We start from the raw sequence: 20,817 nt of genomic DNA, 5'->3' as shown, positions 1-20,817 counted from the left end.
AGGTTCTGACTTAAGTGAGATTTAAATCTCATGGCTTATTCACATGATCCCTTAACCCACATTCCCATTTCCCTACCTATTTTTTTCCAGACAAGGAATCCCACAGGTGAAAATGACTTGGAAATGCAGAAGATAGAACAACTTAGAGGGTGGTTTCCTAACATCCAAGGCCTTACCTGGGGAGACTCAGGTCAGGGGAGCTCTAGTGGTGAGCAGCCATGTTCAGCAGATGTCCATGCTGAGCACAGAGGTGAGATGGTCCTGTTGTCTTCTGATCATACCTTATCCCTGCAGCTGGCTAGCTGAAGAAAGGCTTGCTGTGTAGTCACAAAGTTTCATTTGCTTAACCTTTTCTTGACCCAATAGGTGATAGTCTGGGCAAAGAACAGAGTGGAAGAACCTCAAAGCCACCTGTCTCCAAAGTTAAATGTGTTTTGGACTTAAACCAGCATGAGCTTAGTGCTATACAGGAAGTAGAGACACCAGCAAGTGGCAGGAATTCCATGCCAGGTAAGCAAAGTGATAAAAATACATCTTAGTATGCTAAAATGTATCCAAGAGACAGTCTTTGAGTACTTGTAGAAAGAGAAACTGATTTACATAAAAATGATTAAAAATTTGGGGGCAGAGTGATGGCTTACCAAGTAAAAAGCATTTCTTATTCAGACCTGACAGCTAGAGTTAAGTCTCTGGATCCCAGGTGGAAATAGAGAACCACCTCCCAAAAATTATCCTCTGACCTCTACATGCCACACATACACCAACACTCACACATACCCTATACACACAGTAATAATAAAATAGAATGTATTGAAGCACTTAAATTTTTGACTTAAAGAAATATAACACTGTAACTAGCCTTGCTATCTCACATGTGGAAGGCAGTGTGAGAAAAACTAGCTTTTCTCTCATATGGAGAATGGCAGTGTGCCGTGACAAAGTTTGTGCTGTCCAACATTCTGACACAGTGCTCTCTTTTATGTCTGCCATCTGGAAACACCTCATAGTGGGACTCGGCTCTTTTTCCCTTCAGTCTATTCTCACTAGTCTTCTGTATCTAGGTAGAGCTGTTTTATTTTGTTTCTAGACAGGAACTTAATATTTAGACCAGGCTGACCTTGATCTTATTCATGTGTCTTTTATGTGATAATTATGCCTAAAATATTGGCTTTACTAGCAATTAGAACAGATTTTTTTTTACCATACTACTTTTATGTTCAGACACCTAGGGAAAAAAAATTCCTTCTTAAAATTCTTGAATTTATTAACATCCTCCAGATTTTAGAGTCACCAGATAATTTTCTTGATGAATTTACCAAAGCAAATCTTGTTTAAAAGAAAATTAGGTGTTTTTTTTTTTTTTTTTTTTTTAATAAAAAAAGGTAAAAATAGATAGGAATGCAATGCTAATATCAGCTGTTTGGATCAAGCCATAAAATAAAGTGCCTTGGTTTCTTACTGAAAGAATATGGGAGAGACTGGAGAGATGGCTCAGTGGTTAAGAACACGGGCTGCTCTTCCAGAGGTCCTGAGTTCAATTCTTAGCAACCACATGGTGGCTCACAACCATCTGTAATAGGATCTGATGCCTTCTTCTGGTGTGTCTGAGGATAGCAACAGTGTATTTATATAAATAAAATAAAAAATAAAGAATATGGGAAGGTAGAAAACACAGGCCCTCTAAGAATCAGTACCCTGCTCATAGTAGGAGATAACATATTTCTTGAAATGAGAATCAGAATTTTTTCACTAGCTTTGGAAGCTTTTTCCCTTTTGGGAAATTAACAATTTTTTTAATTTAGAATGATTGTGAGGAAGTTCCTTATTACTGATTCCTGGAGTTAACTGAGTCATGTTTGAGATTATAAAAATGCCATTTGTCTAGAGGGGAAGTCACAGTACTCTACTTCCTCTTTAAGGGTTGGTGTCCTAATCCAAAAAATTACTGTCTCTTACCTCTTTGAACTCTTAAGACTGCCCACTTTCCATCACCACTCAACCCTGGCTCTCCTGGTTTGTTTGGTTTTATTTTTCTTAGGTAGCTACAGGAATTCCCAGCATTATTCTTTTGGCTCTTTGAAGCAGAGTCTGCAGTGTAGCCCATGATGGTCTGGAGCTTACAGAGTAGCTTAGACTATACTTAAACATGTGGTCCTCTTGTCTCAGCTTTCCAAGTGTTGGGAATACACATGTGTGCCTGTAAACAAGGGCATTGATAAAAATGTCTTTTCCCCCAACAAAATGAAAGCTGGTTGAGGGACAAATGAAAGCTTTGCAGTGATTTTTTTTTTTTTTTAAAGATTTATTTTGTGTCTACAGTGTAGTTGTCTTCAAAGACCAGAAGAGGGCATCAGATCCCATTACAGATGGTTGTGAGCCACCATGTAGTTCCTGGGAATTGAACTCAGGACCTCTGGAAGAGCAGTCAGTGCTCTTAACCACTGAGCCATCTCTCCAGCTCCTTTGCAGTGATTTTTAATCCGCAAACTACAGCTTGTGTTGGGTAGGGCAGTTAGAGGTTAATAATTAAGTTGAAAACACTAATCTGTATTGATTTTCCTTCTTTTCTCTCTTGTAGATCATTTCTTTTGTCTTTATTTTCTGGATAATTTTCCTTAATTCTTTTATTTTACTGTTTTTTTTCTTTGCTTCTGAATTTATTGTCTGATTAGAGTTAACAGTCTTTTGTTGTTTTGTTTTGGGCTCCTCCAACACTCAACCTTGGTACATCCTACTTCTGTTCCATGAAAACAGAATAGGAGTGACTTTAAAACTTAGTTTTTGTTTTGGTTCCATATATCCTATTGGTCCAGTTTTTTCCTCCTCATATTTTTAGAAGCTTTTCTCTAAGTTCCTGCATATTTACTGTATTAAAAGGCTGGCTGGAATTTTTTTTTCAAAATTTTCAGTTAACTTATTTTTCGAGAAAGTCATGTTTGAACAAAGTAAAACCAAGTATCTCTAGTCTCCAAGAAGAAACTCTGAAGTGAGTAAGCATAGGAGACAATCCAAGTGGAAATTTAGAATTTTGCAATTTTCTAAATATAAAATTTTAGTCTCGGCTTGTAATGTAACATGATGATGAATAATTCATGTTATTAGATAAATCTTTAAGATCCATGGTGCTTGAGAAAGATGATTTTAAAAGAATATTGAACTTCTTAGATATATATGAGTGACACATTTCATTGTTTTAAAGAATATAGTAAAAATTAATCCTGCTCAAGGTATGATTTAAATTAAAATTATGCCATTCATAAGTTAGGCTAAGAATATAATTACTTTTTTATAACAATATAAATAAGATAAAATTTTTAATGATAATGACACTGCATATACAGAAGCACCATAAAGAACCATGTAGATGATAAGGCTGGCTGGACTTTTAAAACCTGTTGTCTATATGGCCATTTTACATGATAAAGTGGCCATTGATGCACTAGAAAGGTGGTTCTGAAGTTGAGCACTTACTGCTCTTCCAGAGGACTCATGCACAGACTATTTTCATTCCAACTTCATGGGATCCATTACCCCTTCCAGCCTCCAAGACATTGCGCTCGTAGTGTATATTCATACAGGCAGGCAAAACACTTGCACGCCTAAAAACAAATGGCCATTTTAGCAACTGGAAATTCAATGAGCTGGTTTTTCTTTTTTTCCTACCCAGGAAAAGGAGAATTTTATCAAGACCGAGACCCATTAAGGGTCTCAGTAAGCAGAGAACAAAGTTTCCTGGAGAGCCCACTGGCACATGATCCATTTGGTTGTCACCAACTACCTGCTCAAGAGAACAATAGAAGCCATGATAGTGCTGAAGCAGGTAAAAAAGATATGTAGGAAGTGAAAGTGTTACACACAAGGACATGTGGACAAAAGGTGACTGTTAGGTTGTGTGTAGTGGTATTAAGTAGCTTTGATTACTGCCAGTAATAGATCATTGTGGTACATAACTGCTCTCGATTGCAAGCTGGGACTAGACTGCCCTGGAACTCAGAGACCCTTCTGCCTCTGTCTTGCAAGTGCTATGACATCCTTTTACTGCCCAGCTGGCACATGCAGTGAGTACCATGAATATATGAAGGGTAAGTTGGCAACTTTGTGGCCACATTGTAATACAGTGGTAGGAAAGGTACCTTCTAAAGGGTTAATTTTCTTGCTTTTGAATGGATACATATAGACACTCAGCTGTAATATTGTTTGCTGGCTGGCCTACAGAGCAAAGCTCCAATACCACTTTAGTCATTGTAACTTGTTTAAGTCATTAACTTCCAAGGATTTCTTTTTATCTCAGCTTGATTTAAACACAGATAATTGGTATGTGAGTTGTAGTTAAAACATAAAAACATAGGACATGAGAAACTTTTTTTAAATTAATTTATTATATGTAAGTACATTGTAACTGTCTTCAGCAGCACCAGAAGAGGACATCTGATCCCATTACAGATGGTTGTGAGCCACCATGTGGTTGCTGGGATTTGAACTCAGGACCTCTAGAAGAGCAGTCAGTGCCCTTAACCACTGAACCAACCATCTCTCCAGCGCCCAATGAGAAACTTTCTGTTTGAGGGTTCATAAGAGAGGATTGGTGCCAATGCCTGCTTTTTTTTTTTTTTTTTTTTTTTTTTTTTTTTTTTTTTTGTTATAGTTGAAAGAATAGTATAGGACATTGTCAGTTTTGATATTTTGATGTGTATTTTGGGCTCTTCCAACTTTATCATTTTAAATATTTTAAGAGAATTTTTTCCTTGACTAGCAGTGACATACATTTTCTTTCTGTTTTTCTTCCTTTCTTTCCTTAATGAGTGTTCTCCTAGTGAGTACTATAGATGACAATAAATGGCTTTTTTTTTCTATTTTAAGAAGGAAAATACAAAAATAAGGTATAGAAATGCAGAGAATGACATCCTCTGGTGCTAAAATTTACTTTGTCTTAATTGCCCCTGCCCCTACTTTGAACCCTCAAATTCCATTTTAGTTAAAGTCAAGAAATCTGATGTTGAGGATCATTCAGTATTGAGTCATACTGTCTCAGAAGAAGAAGCATGGGCATACCTGGGCCCTCCTGCCAAGCCAGATGATGAGGTCAGTAATACTACTTGGTGTATTTATTAAACAGTTTGGCTTTTTGTATTTGTTTAGTTCATTAACAAAATCTGTTCTCTGAGATCTACTGAAGTGGATCAATGATGAAAATAGCCAAATCTGAGCATCAGAAGACCTTTTGGTCTGCTTGGTACATGATCTCTATAGTTCTGAGAAGCAAAACTACAAAACAGCTTAAACAATTAGGGTCTGTCTATGGTGGGAGAAGGAAGGGTAGTATGTGGGTGTATGGGTGTGTGGGTGGGTGTGTGTGTGTGTGTGTGTGTGTGTGTGTGTGGGTGTGTGGTCATTTCTGAGCAATGATGAAAAGGCTTTAGTACTGAATTTTGTCACTGTGAAGGTTTCTACACTTGACCTGAGCTCAGACCTGACAACTGGCCATGTAGATCATTTGTGGTTTTTCTAGATGTGTCATGATCATGATCAAATAGTTCCCTTTTGTATTTTAGGATGAAACACAAGAGATTTTTCAGGAACCATTATCTTCAATAACTGTTTCTACTGGAAGCTTCTTAAGTTATGAAATCACAGATTTGAGCCTCACAGATCCAGGTACTATCAGACTTTGTGAACATATTAAAGGAGTTGCACTGGCTAGACTGCAGTGTGGTAAAAGGAATTAGGTCTGCGGTAGAAACCATCTCGAGTCTACAAAGAAAAACAGCATCAGTGTCAAATAGAATACTGTGCTCTGATAGATACTGTGAAACTGACAAAGTGTGCATTCTAGCACATTTTCCCTCCGAACAGATATCTTGACTCCAACAATCTCAGCAATACCGAGACATTAAATTACTGTGGTATAAATGTTAATTAAATATCTTCATTACATTTAATTTCAGAGTCATTTTCAGAACAGACAGAGCATCTAGAACAAGAATCTACCAGTAAACAGGAAGAGACTGGTCCTCTTAGTTGTGCAGTCCCTTCAACACAAGTTATTTACCAGCAGCAGCACTCTTTAGGTGCTCATAACTCTCTGTTGCCCACGGGGGAAGAAAGTGCATCTGATCATACACGTGTTCAGCAAATCATAGACAAGAATATAAATGAAGCAAATTTGATACCTGAAAAAAGAGACTTTCAGGGTAAAACCATTTTAAAAGAATATTTGTATAACTTTTTTAAGCGTTTCACTTTTCATCCCTTTTTAGCTTTAACTTCATTATTTCTTACGGCTTGCGTTATCATTTGTACCACAGATAATACTGAAGGCATTTAGAGACAGGGTGTCTGGCAGCACGGTCTGACTAAAACATATGAAGGGGGGGGGTCAGTGAGAAGATGTCTTGGCATTTGTTTTAGTTAGGGTTTTACTGCTGTAAACAGACACCATGACCAACTTTTATGAGGACATTTAATTGGAATGGCTTACAGGTTCAGAGGTATCATCAAGGCAGGAACATAACAGCGTCCAGGCAGGCATGGTGCAGGTGGAGCTGAGACTTCTATGTCTTCATCTGAAGGCTGCTAGTGAAAGATTAACTTCCAGGCAGCAAGGGTGACGATCTTAAGCCCACACCCACAGTGACACACCTACTCCAACATGGCCACACCTCCTAATAGTGCCACTCCCTAGGTCAAGCATATACAAACCATCACAACATTAAAGGTACTTGCTATCAACCTATGACATAGCCACCTGAATTCAGTTCACAGAACCCACATTGGTGAAAGGAGAGAACTAACTTCTAGAGGTTACCTCTGACCTAAATACATGCACTATGGCAGGTGCACCATGGCATGTACAAGCAAATACATACATAAATGAATTAGTTTAATTTTTTAAATTAAAAAAATAAAGCAGCTTGAAGAGCCTAAAGAGAAGGACATCTCCCTTTACCTTAAATTACAACAACTAAGACAGGGATTTGGGTGGGATTTATTCGAGCACTTGTTGCTGTGGGACCATTGAGCAGTTAATTTACCTCTTTCATAAAAGGTTGAAATTAAAATATTACACATCAACAACAGTACATGTGCCCTACAGCAACAAGGAAGACACTTGGTAATGAAGTTGAGCTCTTATAGCTAAGTTTTATTCTTATGTGGTTTTATGTGGTCTGCTATTCCTAATTAACCATGGAAGCTGCCTTCTATCTGGGGAACAGTCATGATTCGACCGACTCTGAATACATCTTGTGAGCATGGAGAGCAGATGGAAGTAATCCTGCTGTATTACAAATGTTTAAATACTGATGGGCACATTCTTAGCCATCATTTCCTGCGCTTCGTTGCAGTTATTAAAATTAAGCTTTATCTTTTTTTTCCCTCCTTAACGTTCCAGCTGTGGACTTTGACTTTCCAGAATTGGAACACATATTTCCACACCTGCATCGTCAGCTCTTCAGACCCTTAGAACCACATCTTGATCTTGACTTATCATCCCCTGGGACCTCTCAAGAAGACAGAGACTTTTTCCAGGTATATTAAATTTCAATGCTGTGAGTATTGATGGACGGTGATTAAAAGGTGGAGACCAGTCATCTTGTTTTGTGGAATTTGTAGCTGAATGAAAAACTGCTTCACTCCATTCAGCTATGTGGTTCCTTGTACACCTTGGTAAAGGAGGCGGTCCCACTTATCAGTCATTGGGTTTATAGAGAAAAGAGCAAGGAATTCACCTCACAGCAGTTACAGCATTCTGGGAAGAGTACAGAGGCTGATAGTTCATCTTTTAGGAATCTAGGTCAGTACTAAGAAGGGTACCTGTTCCTTTAATGATCACAACTCATGACTATAATGGTAAAGTTGTAATTAAGAAAAAAATATCAAAGGAACATGGTAGATTTGACTGATAATATAAGATCAGTATTTCAGCCTTTTTTCTTACTGTTCTCAGCAGAGCTCAGAATCTTCATCTGAAAAACATGCCAAGGCATTGTCCACAGGAACGTGTTTCGCAGCACTGACAGCCAGCTCACATTCTTCTAACTCAAGGCTGAACCAACAACTTGATGTTAACCTGGTTCATGGTACAACTGAGGGTGTGTGACTAAGTGAGAGTTAAACCCACATGAAGACTCTCCCATCTCTTTGGCATTTATGCTTATCACCTGCTCATCTGCCCCCTCTCTGATTCTCAGCATCAGAGGTTCTGTTCCTTTATTTAAGCAATGTAATATATACTTGACTTGAATGTGTACAACACTGAGTCTCACACAATCAAAAATCACTTTTGTCCCACCTGACTAACCGTAGTCCTATCTTTCTAGAACTTTGTAAACACACACACACACACACATGTACGTTTTCTATTTTTGTTATTCAGAATTCTCGTGGGAATAACCATTTATTATTTATTAATAATAACCATATTCTCATGGGAATAACCATATTATTTAGAAAATAATGTTTTTGTGAAAATTACTGATCGTTGGCTTTATTGTCTGTTTATACACATCAACTTTTCCTTCTAAAACTGTAGGCCATAAAACCTATTTATAGTTTACTTAATATGTGACTCTATCCAGTATTGACTTTGTTGGGGGGGGGGTTGTTTTTTCATGCAGGATCTGAGCAATCTTTTCAACAGCTTCTACCAGAATTCTCTTCACAGGAAAGCCAACATGCTGATCTACCCAGTATTTATTGCATTGAAGCAAAAGGCACTTCCCAAACCATGGAAAACCAGAACTATTCTGAAATATTACAAAATAAGAAAAAAAGTATCTGTCTCCAGCCTTCAGCAGAGAATTTGAGTCCAGCCTGCAGTTCATCCGATACTCTGTTTGATCAGTTACTCCTGCAGCACAGCACTCCCTGTGGTTCTCTCTCTAGTGATTGCTCAGTAAAACAATTAGAAAGCAAAGACATGTTGGGTTTTGAAGAACTGTCAAGAAAAGCAGTTACAATGTCACAAAGACTCACTGAAGATGAAAATGTAGTTTTACCTGTAAACCCACATGCAGGAGCAGTGGAGATGGACACTTCTGTTCAGGGATCTGATTCATTGAGCATTCACAACGAAAAGAAGGTAACTGAAACTACAAGAGCTGTAAGAAACAGATGTCAGCTAGCACAAGCAGAGCACAAACTGAAATCTGAGCACTGTCCATTTCAGAGCCCTGTTCCAGTCTGGGTAAGTTAATTTGTCTTCATTAGAAAACTTCCAAATATATTTTGAAAAGCCTCCTTCTGACACTTATTTTCTATCAAGTTCTGTTCAGCATGTACAGAGGCTACTTAGTCAACTACATATGGTTTTCACTACTGTTGTGACTGGAAGAATACCAGAGGTCACAAATGATGTTTGATATTGAGTTAAAGTGGTGGCATCATATTAATAATGGCAGTAATAGTAGCCCCTAAAATAGATGATAAATCAACTAAATGTAAGGTGAAAATTAGATTTACTGATATACTGAATACTGCTGTTGTGGCTATTAGCATTCCTAGGATGAGGCAGTTATTTCTTAGCTCATTTTGAAAGGAAGGGGCGGGGGCAGAAAAAGTAGTGAATTAATTGCGGAAGTTTTAAGTGAGATAAATAAGGAATGTTAGGGTGGAGTTAAGTCGGCCTCATACTTCTAGATAGAATTACCAGGATTGATTGAAATGATGGGAAAGCTCATAGTGGAGCAATTCACTTTTTTTTTTTTTGGTGTTGGGGCAAGATCAGGTCTATACAAATGGAGTGGGATACCTTGAGTTACTTCAGCGATGGAATGGGGCTGAACCAAGTTTAGTGCTATGCTATGTAGCATATTGTCAAAATTAAGTCCAAAAGAATTATTGAAGCTGTCCCTCCCATGGCAAAATATTTTTTCTGCCAAACAGGAAATTAAATTACAATAAGGGTAATCTGAGTGGGAACTATCACTTTTAGGGCCTAGTAGCTTAAAGTGCTTAATTGCAGCACAAAGAATTCTGAAGTATCTCTACATCTGAGCAATGTCTTCAGATACATCAGATCCCATTACAGGTGATTGTGAGCCACCATGTGGTTCCTAGGAATTGAACAGGTACTCTTTAATTTACTTACACGTGGTGATACTTGCTAGGAATCTGTCATGCAAAAAATGCTAGTGCAACTGCATATGCAAAATGAAGATAAAAATTGGACAGCAGTGCTGTTTTGCAGGAGACTGGGCTCAAATGTAGTCTGTTGCCAGGATATTGCATCCACTTAACTACTGTGCTGGGCCAACAGATCTCTATTTTGATGGCTCCTGATGTCCCAAGAAGCTAAATTTGTGTAGCATGTCACAGTGGCTTTGCATGAGAAAGCACCTCAGATTCATCCTTGCAGGGCAAACCCAACCTGTATCCTATGAATGAGGAGAGTACTGCCATGGGCAATTATGAGGGTAATTTCATATTTCTGAATGTTTGTTAAACAGGAAACAGAAACTGGCTATGGTATAATGGAAGAGCCAGACCTCACTCTACTGAGTACTAGTGACATCAGCATCACTGAAACAGATCTTGCAAATTTAACCCTTGAAGACAAAGACAATGAAGCACAGAGCTGTTTTCAGGTAAAACAACTGCACCCAACCTGCTTGAGCCACTGATATTGGGTGGGAGTCGGGAGGAAGGCAGGATACTAAAGCCAAAATGACCTTTTGTAGGCAGGTGTGGTTCTGCCTTCATCCTCAGTGGAAAGTCCTGTCCATGGAGCTGAATCAGAGCCTTGTGTGGACCAACCCACAGTAGCACTTTCAGGTAAACCACTTGAGACTTTCAGATAACCTAAAACATCCGTTGCTAATTAATTCCATGAATATTTTTATTACTGCTGCACCAGGTAGTTTACAGGAAGCATTTATGAAAAGAAAAAAGACATTCATGGAAAGATCCTACCAGAGACAAAGAGAGATCCGGAATAAAACTCGGCTCCCTGAAGCTAAAGAGACAGGTAAGTTCCTTAGAACCCTAAGAGGAAAAGCTGCCCAAGACATTAATCATGCACCAAAAGGCACTTGTGCCAACCTAATTCCACAAATTTCTCTTACAGGCAGTTTAGCTGAGATGCAGCAGCAAAGAGAAGAGAAAACAAAGCAGGAAAAGGGGTGAACAGGAGCCAGTCTTTCACTCATTAAAAACAGCTAAATTTTCATTCTACAGAACACTAGAGAAACTTCAAGCCCCCCCCCCAAAAAATACATGCTGACTTCTTACAAAGTGTGTTAAGGGTTCTTTTTGTAATGTATAGAATTATTTATTAAGTCAATAAATTTTTATTTAAGGTATTTGATTCCTTTGCTGTCCATCCAGGTCATCTGAAATAGCCCTAAAAGAGACAAATTAAGATATGAGGAGTTAATTGTGATTCAGGGATATGCATGCATGTTGTCTTCTCAGAAAGACACAGCACTATGAAAAAGTGCACGCTTTGCTTTGAAGAACATTGATCTCTGGTCACAGCGTTAAGAGCTTTTGGTTTTACAGTCCACCAAGCCCTCTTTGAAATGACCTTCACTACCTGCCTCCCGTATACACACCTTTCTCAAAGGTCATCCAGTTGTGCTTTTTCAGCCCTGCATAAGAACATGGGAGTAATCAGATGAGCACTAGAACCATCTGCATATCATTAGTAACTGGGTAAGGATTTGTTCCCAACAGGTTAACTGCTACTCAAGTAAGCATATGAAAAACCTAATGGGAATATTTCTTTATGGTCATGTCCACAGCAAATGAGAAACTGCATTCTAAAAGCCTTGGTAATGACCATTATAAAAATTACTGTCATGAGTAATTACTTGCCTGTTTTATCTGTCCTTGGTTTAAAGACACAGTCATTGGTAACTTAAGTTCTTAACCTGTGGGAGAAAGTGTGTTTCAAAAAATTACAGATTTCTACATGGAGTTAGTTAGGGTTAGGGAGTACTGAAATGAATGTTGCACATGGCACTCTGGAAGCTCACATATATGGAGTTGAAGGGAGTCGGAAGATCTGCACACATGGAGTCTAGGGAAACCTACCCAATAGAGATGTTCAGAAAGGCTACTTTCATTCAGCACATTCAGAGCAGTTGAACACTTTGCCCATCATCACAACATCATTTATGGTAGGTAGGTCATGTTTTTCCAAATTTCAGTATTATCTTACATGTGTGGCTTCAAAGTCAACATCTTACCAGAAGCTTTTAGGAATCCAGCAGTTTACTTTAGGGACCCTTCTTCAATTAGCTTTTAAGCCTACAAGATTGATCATAAGAGTATATTACAAATTGAATTATTAACATGCACAAGAGTGCAGTAGACAGACAAATGTTACAGGTCTCATTGTCACCACTGTAATTTATCTGCTGTGATGGAAGCATGACCTGTATCTCAATTTAGCCACACTGACCAGTTCTGAACACTGACAAACAATGCCCATTCTTATGTACAATGAGGCTTACTTCCTGAGTCTCATATGATATATCTAGTACTCCAGTAAAGTCATGTAGAAACAGAAAAATTACCATTTTAAGGTAGGCTTCACTTGTGTGACACCCTAGGAAGAAGAGAAAAGGAATTCAGCAGGTAACCAAGCTTCAAGACCAGCTAGTTAATTGTTCCCCAGAACAGACATTGAAATCAAACTTACAAGTTGTTCTATCTACCCCCAGCAGACCTATATCCAAAACTATGTACATATGAAATAAACTGTATCATTAGAAATACCAGGTTTAGCATGCACAAAGCCAAGAAACCAACGATGCCAGATAGTGAATTGCTATCGCACTGTCTTTTGAACACCCAACAGGAAAGAACTGCTGAGTGCAGATACCGTGCAGTGCAAAGTCCTATGAAAAAGCTAATTTCTTGATGTTAACATACACTCACATTCTGACGGGGCAGGGCAGACTTTCAGCTATTGAGTTTATGCATCTCAGCTAAAACTCCCTTACAAATGGGAAAATGAGTGAATTCAAAAGATTATTGTTCTCTTTGGGTGCACATACATGGGCACACTGATGTTGACTGCCTTCCTTATTCAGTGATGGTTTCTGACTAAAGTCAGAGCTTACAGATTTATCTTATCGGCCTGGCAGCTGGGTTTTTGAACTATAATTACCCACTGTACCATCTACCCAGCCAAGAATTTTATTTTCTGAGACAAGTTTCCTTGGCTGTACTGAAACTTGGATCTTCCCGCCCCAGACTCTCAACTCCTAGAACTATAGGTGTGGGACTAGTACATGGTATGTATATCTTTTATAAAAACAAAACTCAATATCCCTGATTGAGCATTTCTAATCATTTTCATCTGGCATTTGATATACTGCTATCCTAGCACAAAGTACTTTCTAGTTTGTACACACACAGCAAATGTCCACATCACCCCCGGAGATTTGTAATTTTCTATACTAGAATCCTACAGGAATCTACTTTTACTTACCATCATCTCTGGAGAGTCTCCTCATCCTTTCCTGAAGAACAATACATATGACTTTAAAAGGATTATTTGTTTAAAAAAAACTACAAATTTTAGACTTAACAGCTGTAGCCAGTTGTCAGAATTAAATTTTAGTTCATGTCTGTGTCATTCAGCAGTTGAACAGTTTAATTCATCATCTGAACTGTAGCTGTTATTTCCCCAAAATTACAGTCACTAAAACTCACCTAATACTCAGAATTCTAATCTTTTATGAAGGAAATGCCAGTGCCTGAAGAAAGCAAACCAAACACATCAGTTTTGTATTACATTCATTGTCTTGTAGCCCCTTCCCACAGACCTAACAAACAGTCCTGTGAGTCAAGTAAAGCCACAAGTTAATATATGAGGCGTTTCCAACGACGTGTGGCTACTAAGAAAGCCCCATCGGGATAGACCTCAAAAGCAATCATTTCAACAACTGTGAAGCTCTCCATCCACCTTCTATATAGACAGCTATGAATAGGAACTTAAGGAAATCACCAAAATCAGGAAATGTTTCTACCTTAGCTCTAAGGTTCTATTCTTACAGTGCTGACCTCCCAAACTCACTTTTACTGTAGAGGGATTTTAATCTAGCAACATGGTTATGCTGACCTCAATACTGACACACCCTTAGCACATGCCTTTAATCCCAAACAATGAAGGTAAAGTTAGGTTATAGAAGGAATCACCCATGTTTGAAAGTGATGTCTGAGTGGCAGATAAAGTGACAAAGATTCAACAAAGATACACCCAACTATGGGGGAGGGGGGAAGAGAAGCAATTGAGGGAAGGAGGCAGTTTTTACTAGTTTTACAAAGACAGGTATAGACAGAACAAGACACAGGTGAATACAAAATAACCCAAGAGGGAGGAACTCAGAAAGTCAGAACAAATTACAGGGTAGTTTGAAGTCAGATTGAATTAGTCAGCTTGGACAAAAATGAGCCACTACAGCTTTGTTAAACCAGACAAAAATTGAGTAAGAACAAGAAAGGGTGAGCAATAAATTTCAAGAGGCTGAAAACATTCTAGGCCTAAATCAGAGATTGTACAGAGGCTAGAAGCTTCCAAGACTAGGTCTTCAAAACAATAAGGGTCAGAGACATTAGGCAGATAAAAACTAAATTTTCATTAAGTGCCTAAATAAAGGGGCAGCCTGATTTTTTTTAGAATACCTATTTAAGTTAACTCAGACTTTTCAAACATTATTTGATGTTACAAGTTTCTGCTATAGTTTATAAACCATGCTTGAAATTTTTTTATAATATTGTAAATTGAGTATAAGACCTTATGGCCTTATTTTGTGTTATTCTGGTAAACATCTCAGTTCAAATTATTGATTCTAATGTTCTAGCATTTACTGAGGGTTGGAGGACTCTTAAAACTTCCACTGTATTAGCATCACTTAAAGTTAGCATAATGAGATGAAAACTGTTTAGGTGTAAAATGACATGCTACTTACAACACTGAAACAAACATCCATTCATGGTTATCTTCCAATTCTGACTTTGTAAGACAAGCCTTTAAAGAAAGGAATATTCATCTATCACATTACCTTTATAGGATAAGCTATATATATAGACAGATATATACATAGGATACTGCTAGAACCAGTTTCATCAATAACACCTCTGTGCTCTTATATTCCTTTTTTTATTCCTTCTTGTATGTATCAAAACTCATACTGAAAAATGAGTTCTGGGTTGCAAAAGAGGATTTATTTTTTGCACCTGTCTAACCTGCCTTTGTCCAACAGTTGAACAAAAACAAACACAAGTGCTACTAAGCAATTCTGTACATACTGACACAGAACCAGCTTTACAATTGTGACCACAGTATAGACAGTGCTAAAATTCAAAACATAGTCCTAAGGGAAGATAATTACTTGGTCGACTCAAGACTGACTTACATACCCACCGGAAGCTGTGTGTGGGTGTCAAGAGAAAGCTCAAGATAGGAACATTCTTGTAGATAGAATTGTGGTTCAGTTCCCATCACCCCCACAATGGCTGGCTAATTACCACCTTGTAACCTGAGATCCAGATCCTGAGGTCTTCTAACCTTGGGTATCAGGATGCATACTGCATACATATGCATGTAGGCAAAATACACAAATATGAAGTTTGCTTGGGCTAAGCACTGAAGAGGCTAGGATTCTTGAAACTAAGACATTTACAGGATAGTTAGCATTTTGCTGCCAAAATCAAAAGCATGCTTGCTGTAATAGACATAGGAAGGAAAGTAGATATAGGAAGACATAGTAGATAAAGGATTTCAAACCAAGCACTGAAAAAAGCTTCACTAAGTATTTATTTATTAGCTTTCCCAACAAGATTTATCTTCTTTCCCAGATTGTTTCAGTGTTTTATGTTTCTTCATCTACTTGGCATACAGCCACTTGTGTTCTTTACCTTCTTTGATATTCATGTGTTCATCTCCTTTCCAGGTCCTTCTGTGCTCTTTGTGTGGCATCTTTGGCTTTGGCCTTTTTAGAGAATGTAGATTCTTTCTTAATCTTCTCGTGCTCTAGGTTTCTCTTCCTTGGGAATTCTGAACTTATTATAAAGCAACTATTTTCCTGCATTTAATAGAAGAAAATTAGTAACTAAACTCACCACTGACTGGTGGATAAGTACAAATCTATTCCTCAGTACACCAGTGCTATTTCTCATTTGGTATACCAGACTAGCTAAGTGTTCATATAATTTATCAGGAGCTAGAGATGGCTCAGTGGTTAAGAACACTGGCTTTTCAGGGCTGGAGAGATGCCTCAGCAGTTAGAGGTCTTTCAGGAGTCTTCCTTTCAATTCCCATGGGGTATTCTTCCATTAGTCAGGTGCACATGTAGATAAAGCACTCACATTAAGTTTTAAAAAAATAAAAAAATAAGCCATGACAATGGCTTCTCTTACTTGCAGGACTAAGATTCAATTCCATGCACCCACCGTGAGTGTAACCCCAGTTCTAGGCACCGGGAACCAGGCATACACCTGGTATACTTGACGGCAAAGCACAATACTGAATTTTTTTTAAAAAGGCCTAAGACTGAAGCCAGACAGAAATACACATTTTGTTAGCCAATAAGCAGGAGCAAAGACTGCTGCAGGTTAATCCACTGGTTTGTGGTCTCAAGAGGCCAGAATGACTTCTTTCTGGCCTCCATAAATGTGTGCTCATACCTGCATGCAGATACACATACTCTACACACAAATATTCAAAGCTAAAGTTATAACTCAGCAGTCTGCCTTGTCATAAATGCAGACAAAGCATTGAACCCCAACACTTGGAGCTAAAAAGAGCCACAATAAAAACAAAAAACACCACAGTATCAAATACCCTAAATAGTAGTTTCACCCTTAAACGTTTAAATGAAATTTCAAATAGTATACAACTTCTGTATATGAGATGGAAAAAAACTCAGTCACTTACAACCAACTTGATATCACATTCAGACTGAGGATCTGTTGCTTCATCTTCAGTTCTGTAACAGTAAATGAAATGTGTCACATCTTACCTAGTATTCTAAAACCACTGAAACCTACAGTCAAAGAAAACAATATTCTGATGTCCTGTGCACATACCTCAAATTAAACAATCCTAAATGGACTACTAGAAGTTATTACTATTTATGAATTTTAAGGATGCTCATTTTATAGATGGCACATGCATTTAATCCCAGCATTGGGAGAAAAAGGTAAATCTGAGTTCAACCCTAGCCAAAGCTATTCAGTAGTGGGACTTTAAAGTATCTTAAAAAATTAAACGACAAATGAACAAATTACTTCCAGATTCAACTTACAATGGCTCGTCAATAGGAGAAAGCGGACCATCATCATCCATATACTTGTGTCTACGGCTGTCAAGGTCTTCCTTTTCTAAATCTTCCCCAGCATGCATTTGCTTTAAGCACTCCTTAAGGTGGTGTTCATACTTGAGTTTTTCAATGTGGTGAAAAAATCCTCTTGCAACAGCTTGCTGCAAGTTAGAACACACAATTCCTTAAAGATTGAAACATCAAATAGTAATTATAAATCAAGCTCAATAATGTACCAAGGGGCCGAACAATAGCTTGCTGTTCAAAGGACCAAATTTGAATGCATAGAAATCATGTAAATGCTATGTACATGATGGTTCTACTGCAACTCCAGATTTGGGTGGTAAAAACAGTATGTAGAAACAAGGTGAATAAATAGGAAGACAACCCAAATTAGGAAGCTGTCTGCAAGTGCACACACAAAAGAAATACACAAAGCAGGCATTAACCAACCAAGGACCACTTGCAATCATTCAACGCCTAATACTCAAACATTTGAAAAACCTAACTAGTATCTGGGTACTTGGGTTTTTTCTCTGGCCCTTGTCCTAGTTAACAGTCAATTTGGCATTGCTCAGAATCAACGGAGAACAGATCCTCAAACAACAGGGCCTTATTTTTTTTGTATAGCAATTGCCAAGATTATGGGTGTTGCTGTTCTGAGCAAGAGTTCTCTAGGCTAATAGTGCACATGACCAGCAGCTTCAAGGTCCCATTCTTCAGCCCTTCCTGGATTATTCTAAATGGGCCTTACTTAAGAAATGATACCATACTAGCTGACCTTGAAGTATCTGGTTGAACTACTGCTGAGAAGTTTGGGATGGTGTACTTCAGAGTAGTTTGGAGTGACTCTGTATAAGGAACTCTGTGCACACTGGTAAATATGCTGGTGGATATTTCTCACTAGTGATGCACGTGAGATGAAGACTGGAGCACTTTACATAGATGTCACTACTGATAAAGTCTGTCCCAGGTGTCCCTCAGACAAATAAGAATGCCAGCAAGCCATTCCACCTTCCCTAATATACTCGCCTACTTAAAAAAAAAAATCACTTACCTCATATGTTAAGATTTTCCTCCAAGGTAAAGGTTTTCTTTCACTTTCAGAGTCTAAGTACGGGAGCACGGCTCCTTTGTCTTTAATTTGTTTCACATCTATTTGTGACTTTCTAGTGTTCCTCGTTCCAGGTGGTCTTCCCCTTGGTTTTAATTTTGGCTTATATTTTCTCTTTTTCCTCTTTTTTTGTTTCTTTTTCTTAAATCTTTCAAAAATAGCCTTTAATGTCAAAGGCCTTGGTTCTAGAGAAGAGTCACTAGATGAATCTGTTTCAACACTTGCAGGTAAAGTACGACACTTCACAGTGGGGATTCTTTGCTTTTGTGTAGGTGTAGGAATACACTGTGTTTTAAATAAGCTGCCATCGGATGAGTCATCACTAGAACAAAAATTTCGGAATTTTCATTAGATACAATCCCCCATGGGTGGCAAGACCAATACTCTCAGGCAGCTCAGCTGTGCATCCCTCCAGTTCCACACCCTCCACTGACCTAAGAGCACCAGGACAAGCAAAAGTACTTGTGACAAATCTAAAATGTGAAAAATTCAAAGTACAACCTCACTCAAAGTTCAACCCCCTAAAAAAAAAAAAAAAAACTAGCAATTTATCTCAGTACCAGTTAACTTCCATGTCCTTACTATATTAAAACAAGACAGTTGGTTAATATTTTCAATTTTATGTTTCAAAAGCCATTTAACCACTGAGGCTTCTCCTATCCATTAAACAAAAATGGGCCAATAAATCCAAAAAAAAATAGCCCCCAAAATGTAGTTTTCCTAGAAAAAAAAACTGCACTATGTTCCATTTCTGCATGTTCAGGTTGTTATCTGCAATAATTTTATGCAAACTGTATTAGTCAAATATAAATTTTAATCGTGAGCTTTTCTATCTTTATGGACAAGCACTAATAAGGTGCCTTTAATCACAACTCTTGGGAAGATAGGTAGGGTTATATGGGTGAGGACAGACCCTGTCTCAAAATGAATTGAGCATTTGGACTGAATCTATAGTTTGCCCACAAAAGCTACCTTACCTTTGATCTCCAATGTCACCATCTCTATCAGATGCCACACAGTCAACAGAATTCACTTCTGATTGGGCCATCACTTGTCTTGCCCAGTTTTCTGTAATTACAAATTTCAATGACCTTCACATACACAGCATTCTAATGAAAAGTTCAACATACTTCTTACCACTCTGTAGAGCTCCTCTCCTCTTCCAGATTTCAGTTCCCAGCACCCACACTGGGTTGCTCACAATCTTTAGCTCTGAGATGATAAAGTGCTTCGTCTTCCTGGGTACCCTCATACATATGGCATATATTCCCCACAGTAAGTTTCCCTTAAATTCCAATGCAGTTTGTTCCCTCTCTAAATCTACCCCACAAAACAACCCACATGGCTTTAACCACCGCATAGCCTCACATTACTATATCATTTCTAGTTCCATCCTGGCTGCACCTAAACAGTGAAACAGGAACATCAGTTCAGGTAGTTGGGACATGGCAATAGTGGTTCACAATCCTGTAATCCTAACAGATTGGGGCTGGAGATGGCTTAGCAGTTAGGACTGAGCTCTTCAATGGACTAAAAGTAGACTCCCAGCACCCACATGGCAGCTTAAAATAGCTGTAACCATTCCTAAAAAATTCAATGTCCACTCTGGGCACTGTGAGTACTGCATGTACGTGGTGTAGAAATAAGAGCAGGGTAATGCGGCCACATGTACTAAAAGAGAAAAAAAAACTTCAAAGTTACCTCGGGCTACACAAATTTTAGAACTAATCACAAACTTCAAGGGTAAGAAATGAGGTGACTATGACCTTAGATAGCAAAATACCCACTCCACGAATTGCTTTTTAAAATCAATCCATCAAAACTGAAATGTAAGGTTGGCCCGCTTGCACCAACAATACGCCTGAGGGTAAATCCCAAGATAATTACCTTAAAACCCTATCTGGGAATCACTCCCACCTGCATGCTACTTTCAAATCCTCAGACTGCAAGCTTTGGAGGCCACGTGGTGAGCTGAGTCGAGCATGTGCTGGGGACCGGCTGACAAGACCCTTTAACCAGGTTAAGAGAGGTGGGCAGGCAACACACGACCCCTTACAAGACACTAAAATCGCCGTCCAGGCCCAGAACACCTCGGCCTCTCCCAACAGCGGCCCGCGAAAGGCCCGAGCCAGGCCCGCTCCGCGGATCCCAGTCCTACCGTAACGCCGTTTCCGGGCGGCCCTGCCCCGCCGCCCCAGCAGCCCCTGGGGGGTCCGGGCGATCCCTCCCGGTCAGCCGCGGCCGACCAGAGCGCCCAACACAGTCAACCGCTCACCTCTGTCGCCGCGCCGAAAAGAACGCTTCGGTGCCCAACAGCCTGATTAGGACAAGGACGAAATCTCGCGGGAGGGAACGTCCGTGGGCGTGGCTATCGTGTGGCCTCCGTGGTGGGCGGGCCTCCGGGAGGGGCGGTACCCTGGCTCTTCCCTTGGC

General features: G+C 38.9%; 2 protein-coding genes across 3 annotated transcripts in view; one reads left to right on the top strand and one right to left on the bottom strand.

The window, feature by feature from the left end:
* CEP295 (centrosomal protein 295) overlaps positions 1 to 11,192 on the top strand; it is a 36,658-nt gene extending 25,466 nt beyond the window's left edge. Inside the window, exons 16-27 of the mRNA XM_080930340.1 lie at positions 91 to 250; positions 367 to 510; positions 3,668 to 3,820; positions 4,976 to 5,082; positions 5,553 to 5,655; positions 7,391 to 7,527; positions 7,949 to 8,090; positions 8,616 to 9,184; positions 10,446 to 10,583; positions 10,677 to 10,770; positions 10,853 to 10,963; positions 11,063 to 11,192. Of these exons, the coding sequence (XP_080786466.1) occupies positions 91 to 250; positions 367 to 510; positions 3,668 to 3,820; positions 4,976 to 5,082; positions 5,553 to 5,655; positions 7,391 to 7,527; positions 7,949 to 8,090; positions 8,616 to 9,184; positions 10,446 to 10,583; positions 10,677 to 10,770; positions 10,853 to 10,963; positions 11,063 to 11,121 (1,917 nt within the window). The 3' untranslated portion in view covers positions 11,122 to 11,192. The remainder of the gene's footprint in view (positions 1 to 90; positions 251 to 366; positions 511 to 3,667; positions 3,821 to 4,975; positions 5,083 to 5,552; positions 5,656 to 7,390; positions 7,528 to 7,948; positions 8,091 to 8,615; positions 9,185 to 10,445; positions 10,584 to 10,676; positions 10,771 to 10,852; positions 10,964 to 11,062) is intronic.
* Positions 11,160 to 20,685, bottom strand: TAF1D (TATA-box binding protein associated factor, RNA polymerase I subunit D). 2 transcript variants are annotated; one of them, XR_013975369.1, is made up of 12 exons: positions 20,660 to 20,685; positions 19,362 to 19,452; positions 18,328 to 18,706; positions 17,256 to 17,431; positions 16,886 to 16,937; positions 15,868 to 16,034; positions 14,919 to 14,977; positions 13,660 to 13,703; positions 13,436 to 13,466; positions 11,812 to 12,547; positions 11,550 to 11,585; positions 11,160 to 11,338 (listed from the first exon to the last, which is right to left on the bottom strand). XR_013975369.1 is itself a non-coding variant. In XM_080930341.1 (6 exons), the coding sequence occupies exons 2-6, from the start codon at positions 19,430 to 19,432 to the stop codon at positions 15,888 to 15,890; spliced, it is 825 nt and encodes a 274-aa protein (XP_080786467.1). In that variant the 5' UTR covers positions 19,433 to 19,452; positions 20,660 to 20,685; the 3' UTR covers positions 14,990 to 15,887. The 2 variants fall into 2 exon arrangements, 1 of the variants encoding a protein (XP_080786467.1); XM_080930341.1 differs by lacking the exons at positions 11,160 to 11,338; positions 11,550 to 11,585; positions 11,812 to 12,547; ... (1 more) ...; positions 13,660 to 13,703; positions 14,919 to 14,977 and having other exon boundaries at positions 14,990 to 16,034.
* Between the last annotated feature and the right edge of the window lie 132 nt (positions 20,686 to 20,817).

The sequence above is a fragment of the Micromys minutus genome (genome assembly GCF_963924665.1).
Source record: "Micromys minutus genome assembly, chromosome: 16".
NCBI lineage: Eukaryota > Metazoa > Chordata > Mammalia > Rodentia > Muridae > Micromys > Micromys minutus.
The sequence above is the reverse complement of the archived record's forward strand: the minus strand, read 5'-3'. Positions and strand labels throughout refer to the sequence as shown.

Coding starts and splice junctions, on each gene's coding strand:
- TAF1D (XM_080930341.1), bottom strand. CDS start 19,432: ATGGCCCAATCAGAAGTGAATTCTGTTGACTGTGTGGCATCTGATAGA. Junction 18,707..19,361: donor GGTGACATTGGAGATCAAAG/GTAAGGTAGCTT, acceptor TTTTTGTTCTAG/TGATGACTCATCCGATGGCA. Junction 17,432..18,327: donor GGAAAATCTTAACATATGAG/GTAAGTGATTTT, acceptor TCTAACTTGCAG/CAAGCTGTTGCAAGAGGATT.